We start from the raw sequence: 5,923 nt of genomic DNA, 5'->3' as shown, positions 1-5,923 counted from the left end.
CAACAACACACATGACAACAACATGGTAGTAACACAACATGACAACAACATGGCAGCAACACAGCATGGTAGCAACACAGCATGACAACATGGTATACCACACAGCATGGTAGCAACACAGCATGACAACAACATGGTAGCAACACACCATGACAACAACATGGTAGCAACACAGCATGACAACAACATGGTAGCAACACAGCATGACAACAACATGGTAGCAGCACAACATTACAACAACATGGTAGCAACACAATATGGTAGCAACACAGCATGACAACAACATGGTAGCAACATGGTAGAAACACAACATGACAACAACATGGTAGCATCACACCATGACAACAACATGGTAGTAACACAACATGACAACAACATGGCAGCAACACAGCATGGTAGCAACACAGCATGGTAGCAACACAACATGACAACAACATGGTAGCAACACAGCATGGTAGCAACACAGCATGACAACAACATGGTAGCAACACAGCATGGTAGAAATACACAGCATGACAACATGGTAGCAACACAGCATGGTAGCAACACAACATGACAACAACATGGTAGCAACACAGCATGGTAGCAATACACAGCATGACAACATGGTAGCAACACAGCATGGTAGAAACATGGAAGAAACACAACATGACAACAACATGGTAGTATCATACCATGACAACACCATGGTAGTATCATACCATGACAACAACATGGTAGTAACACACCATGACAACAACATGGTAGCAAAGTGGAAGAAACACAACATGACCACAACATGGTAGCATCACAGCAAGGTAGCAACACAGCATGGCAGCAACCCTTCATGGTAGCAACACAACAAAGCAAGGCAGCAACACAACATGGTAGCAACACAACATAGCAAGGCATTAACACAACATGGTAGCAACACAACATAGCATGGTAGCAACACAACATAGCAAGGCATTAACACAACATGGTAGCAACACAACATAGCAAGGCATTAACACAACATAGCAAGGCAGCAACACAACAAGGCAGCAACACAACATGGTAGCAACACAACACAGCAAGGCAGCAACACAACAAGGTAGCAACACAACATAGCAAGGCAGCAACACAACATGGTAGCAGAACAAAACATGGTACAAACATTATTGGGCACAGACAACAGCACAGAGGGCAAGGTAGAGACAACAATACATCACACAAAGCAGCCACAACTGTCAGTAAGAGTGTGGTAGTCTCAGGGTTGTCTGGGATAGCTCTGTGTGTGGTAGTCTCAGGGTTGTCTGGGATAGCTCTGTGTGTGGTAGTCTCAGGGTTGTCTGGGATAGCTCTGTGTGTGGTAGTCTCAGGGTTGTCTGGGATAGCTCTGTGTGTGGTGTCTCAGGGTTGTCTGGGATAGCTCTGTGTGTGGTAGTCTCAGGGTTGTCTGGGGTAGCTCTGTGTGTGGTAGTCTCAGGGTTGTCTGGGATAGCTCTGTGTGTGGTAGTCCTCAGGGTTGTCTGGGATAGCTCTGTGTGTGGTAGTCTCAGGGTTGTCTGGGATAGCCTGTGTGTGGAAGTCTCAGGGTTGTCTGGGATAGCTCTGTGTGTGGTAGCTCAGGGTTGTCTGTGTGTGTGGTAGTCTCAGGGTTGTCTGGGATAGCTCTGTGTGTGGTAGTCTCAGGGTTGTCTGGGATAGCCCTGTGTGTGGTAGTCTCAGGGTTGTCTGGGATAGCCCTGTGTGTGGTAGTCTCAGGGTTGTCTGGGATAGCTCTGTGTGTGGTAGTCTCAGGGTTGTCTGGGATAGCTCTGTGTGTGGTAGTCTCAGGGTTGTCTGGGATAGCTCTGTGTGTGGTAGTCTCAGGGGTTGTCTGGGATAGCTCTGTGTGTGGTAGTCTCAGGGTTGTCTGGGATAGCTGGGTAGTCTCAGGGTTGTCTGGGATAGCTGTGTGTGGTAGTCTCAGGGTTGTCTGGGATAGCTATGTGTGTGGTAGTCTCAGGGTTGTCTGGGATAGCTATGTGTGTGGTAGTCTCAGGGTTTTCTGGAATAGCTCTGTGTGTGGTATCCTCAGGGTTGTCTGGGATAGCTCTGTGGTAGTCTCAGGGTTGTCTGGGATAGCTCTGTGTGTGGTAGTATCAGGGTTGTCTGGGATAGCTATGTGTGTGGTAGTCTCAGGGTTGTCTGAGATAGCTCTGTGTGTGGTAGTCTCAGGGTTGTCTGGGATAGCTCTGTGTGTGGTAGCCCTGTGTGTGGTAGTCTCAGGGTTGTCTGGGATAGCTATGTGTGTGGTAGTCTCAGGGTTGTCTGGGATAGCTCTGAGTGTGGAATCCCTGTCATTTTATCAGCAGAGTCTCTAAACATATTCCAATCAGCGATAGCAAAGCAGTCCTGTAGCATAGTCTCTGAATCTGGTCACCATTTCTAAGCATGATCGATGGGAATTGGTTGGGGGGCTGTATGTTATACATTAGTAGGGATTTATTTGTTTATTTAATTTGACAAAAATTTTACAGAATGAAGCGAACCATGATTTGATGGTATCCTCCAGCAGGTGGCAGTATGCCTCTTAAAACGTTTGTTTGCTGAGCTGTATTATACTGGAGAAGAAGAAGTTAGCCAGTCGGCCACCTCGGTAGCTTGCCAGACAATATAACCGAACCAGTGAAGCTCTTTAGACGTTTTAATGTATATTAGCCGCTGTGTTTTGAACACACTTCTGTCAATCTAGCTAATTATATAATTTCATTGCATATTTACGTTGTTATTGTTATTAGTTAGCTAACGGTAGCTGGCTGGTTCAGTTAGCATTAGCCTTGTTAGCTAACTGTTAGCTATCATCCCCCGACCATGAGTTCACCAAGCTGCTCTCCTCCTGATGAAGAGGAGGAGGAGGTCTGCTGGACGGAGAAAGAGGGTCTGTGGCTGAACGTTGTCGTGAAAGAGGAGAATGAAGAGGAGGATATCACAGTAACAAAAGTAGAGGAAGAGCAGGATGTTACAGTGAAAGAAGAGGAGGATGAGGCTTTTGCAGTGAAAGAAGAAGAGGAAGACTCGGTCAGAGTGAAAGAGGAAAAAGACCCGGAGGAGACGGGAGGTAAAAGATTAACACACCAGTAAATACTAATCTTACAAAACAGGGGGCACAAACTGCAGTTGTTGAACTGATGTGGGGGTTTTAAAGGGGTGATCTGTAGTTGTTGAACTGATGTGGGGGGTTTAAAGGGGTGATCTGTAGTTGTTGAACTGATGTGGGGGTTTAAAGGGGTGATCTGTAGTTGTTGAACTGATGTGGGGGGTTTAAAGGGGTGATCTGTAGCTGTTGAACTGATGTGGGGGGTTTTAAAGGGGTGATCTGTAGTTGTTGAACTGATGTGCGGGGTTTAAAGGGGTGATCTGTAGTTGTTGAACTGATGTGGGGGTTTTAAGGGGTGATCTGCATCCATATTTGGACTTATATAGCCATTGATACTTGAAGAATAAAACACATGCCTTAGTTCAACTGTCATATCCCAAACACTGTATAGCCTCAACATGGGAAACACTATGATGTTTAATGTCATGGATGGTCAGTCCTTTCCATGTTGAATTGATGGTAAAGCACCCCTTCTCCCCAATGTAACTCTGTAAGGACTAGTTGAACTGAACAGGCAATTCCATGGTAAAGTACCCCCTCCTCTCCCCAATGTAACTACTTAAAGGACTAGTTGTTACGAACAGGCAATTCCATGGTAAAGTACCCCCTCCTCTCCCCAATGTAACTACTTAAAGGACTAGTTGTTACGAACAGGCAATTCCATGGTAAAGTACCCCCTCCTCTCCCCAATGTAACTACTTAAAGGACTAGTTGTTACGAACAGGCAATTCCATGGTAAAGTACCCCCTCCTCTCCCCAATGTAACTACTTAAAGGACTAGTTGTTACGAACAGGCAATTCCATGGTAAAGTACCCCCTCCTCTCCCACAATGTAACTACTTAAAGGACTAGTTGTTACGAACAGGCAATTCCATGGTAAAGTACCCCCTCCTCTCCCCAATGTAACTACTTAAAGGACTAGTTGTTACGAACAGGCAATTCCATGGTAAAGTACCCCTCCTCTCCCCAATGTAACTACTTAAAGGACTAGTTGTTACGAACAGGCAATTCCATGGTAAAGTACCCCTCCTGTCTCCCCAATGTAACTACTTAAAGGACTAGTTGTTACGAACAGGCAATTCCATGGTAAAGTACCCCCTCCTCTCCCCAATGTAACTACTTAAAGCACTAGTGTTTATCCAGGCACCATGGTTAAATTTAATGTAACTACTTAAAGGACTAGTTGTTACAGAACAGGCAATTTGCATGGTAGCTGTGCAGTACCCCCTGTTACAGTAGACTACCACAGTCTCAATGTAACCATGGTTTGTGTTTGGTTATATATTTTGGACAGAAACACATTTGCAGGAAGAGCTGTGCAGATACAAAGCGTGTTCACAGAATTAAACACAGTCTCAGTGTAAATCCATGGTTTTTGTTTGGTTATATATTTTACAGTAGACTACCACAGTCTCAGTGTAAATCCATGGTTTTTGTTTGGTTATATATTTTACAGTAGACTACCACAGTCTGTGTTTATCCATGGTTTGTGTTTGGTTATATATTTTACAGTAGACTACCACAGTCTGTGTTTATCCATGGTTTGTGTTTGGTTATATATTTTACAGTAGACTACCACAGTCTCAGTGTAAATCCATGGCCCCACTACAGTGGCAGGTTGACAGCTTTACTGTTTCAACTGCAGATTGATTGATTGATTGATGTGGCTTTTTTTTTTAAAGGGGCAACCAAGGATTAGAACAGAAACAAAATGGCCGCCCTGTCACATGTTTTGGTAAACAACTGAGGGTTGTGGTGGCTGGAGAAATGTAATCCACTCTCGCAAATTCATAGAGAAAGCTATTGTAGCAACCTTAACCCAAAACCTAGTGACCTCGTCAAGAATGACAGAACTCTTGGAGTAACAGTTAGTGATCACATTTTATTGGTCACTCAGAACTCCGCCACGTTCCAGAACCTTGTCACCAGAAACCAAAGGTGCTTGTGTGACCAGTTGAGAACCCAGGATACTGCCTCTGGTAATAGGGAGGTTCGATGGCATAGACGAATAAGAGGGACTATGTACTGTCTGTGAGTTAGAGGAGGTAGAGAATGCATTTTACATTTGGTTGTACTTTCATTTAGTCAAGTTAAGAACAAATTCTTATTTTCAATGCCTTGTTCAGGGGCAGAACGTCAGATTTGTACCTTGTCGGCTCGGGGATTCAAACTTGCAACCTTTCGGTTACTAACCCAACGCTCTAACCACTAGGCTACCCTCTTATATGATGATTTGAGAGCTATAATGTTAAAATGTTTGTAAAGAAATCAGGAAGTATTCTGGATTTAGAGATGAAGAAAATGGTGAATGTCTATTTAGGAAAGAAGTATTCCCTGTGTGCAGTTGATCTCTGAAGCTTGGAGGATGAGACGAGATCAGTTGATCTCTGAAGCTTGGAGGATGAGACAAGATCAGTTGATCTCTGAAGCTTGGAGGATGAGACAAGATCAGTTGATCTCTGAAGCTTGGAGGATGAGACGAGATCAGTTGATCTCTGAAGCTTGGAGGATGAGACAAGATCAGTTGATCTCTGAAGCTTGGAGGATGAGACAAGATCAGTTGATCTCTGAAGCTTGGAGGATGAGACAAGATCAGTTGATCTCTGAAGCTTGGAGGATGAGACAAGATCAGTTGATCTCTGAAGCTTGGAGGATGAGATTAGATCAGTTGATCTCTGAAGCTTGGAGGATGAGACGAGTTCAGTTGATCTCTGAAGCTTGGAGGATGAGATGAGATCAGTTGATCTCTGAAGCTTGGAGGATGAGGCGAGATCAGTTGATCTCTGAAGCTTGGAGGATGAGGCGAGATCAGTTGATCTC

The 5,923-nt window shown here is 44.4% G+C and overlaps 1 protein-coding gene across 2 annotated transcripts in view; it reads left to right on the top strand.

Annotated features, from left to right (window-relative positions):
* The first annotated feature begins 2,580 nt into the window (after positions 1 to 2,580).
* Positions 2,581 to 5,923, top strand: part of LOC121844608 (gastrula zinc finger protein XlCGF17.1-like) — a 12,343-nt gene continuing 9,000 nt past the window's right edge. For both annotated transcript variants that reach the window (XM_042314891.1, XM_042314890.1), the window contains exon 1: positions 2,581 to 3,064. In XM_042314891.1, the coding sequence (XP_042170825.1) occupies positions 2,818 to 3,064 (247 nt within the window). In that variant the 5' untranslated portion in view covers positions 2,581 to 2,817. The remainder of the gene's footprint in view (positions 3,065 to 5,923) is intronic.

The sequence above is a fragment of the Oncorhynchus tshawytscha genome, unplaced genomic scaffold, assembly GCF_018296145.1.
Source record: "Oncorhynchus tshawytscha isolate Ot180627B unplaced genomic scaffold, Otsh_v2.0 Un_contig_9445_pilon_pilon, whole genome shotgun sequence".
NCBI lineage: Eukaryota > Metazoa > Chordata > Actinopteri > Salmoniformes > Salmonidae > Oncorhynchus > Oncorhynchus tshawytscha.
The sequence above is the reverse complement of the archived record's forward strand: the minus strand, read 5'-3'. Positions and strand labels throughout refer to the sequence as shown.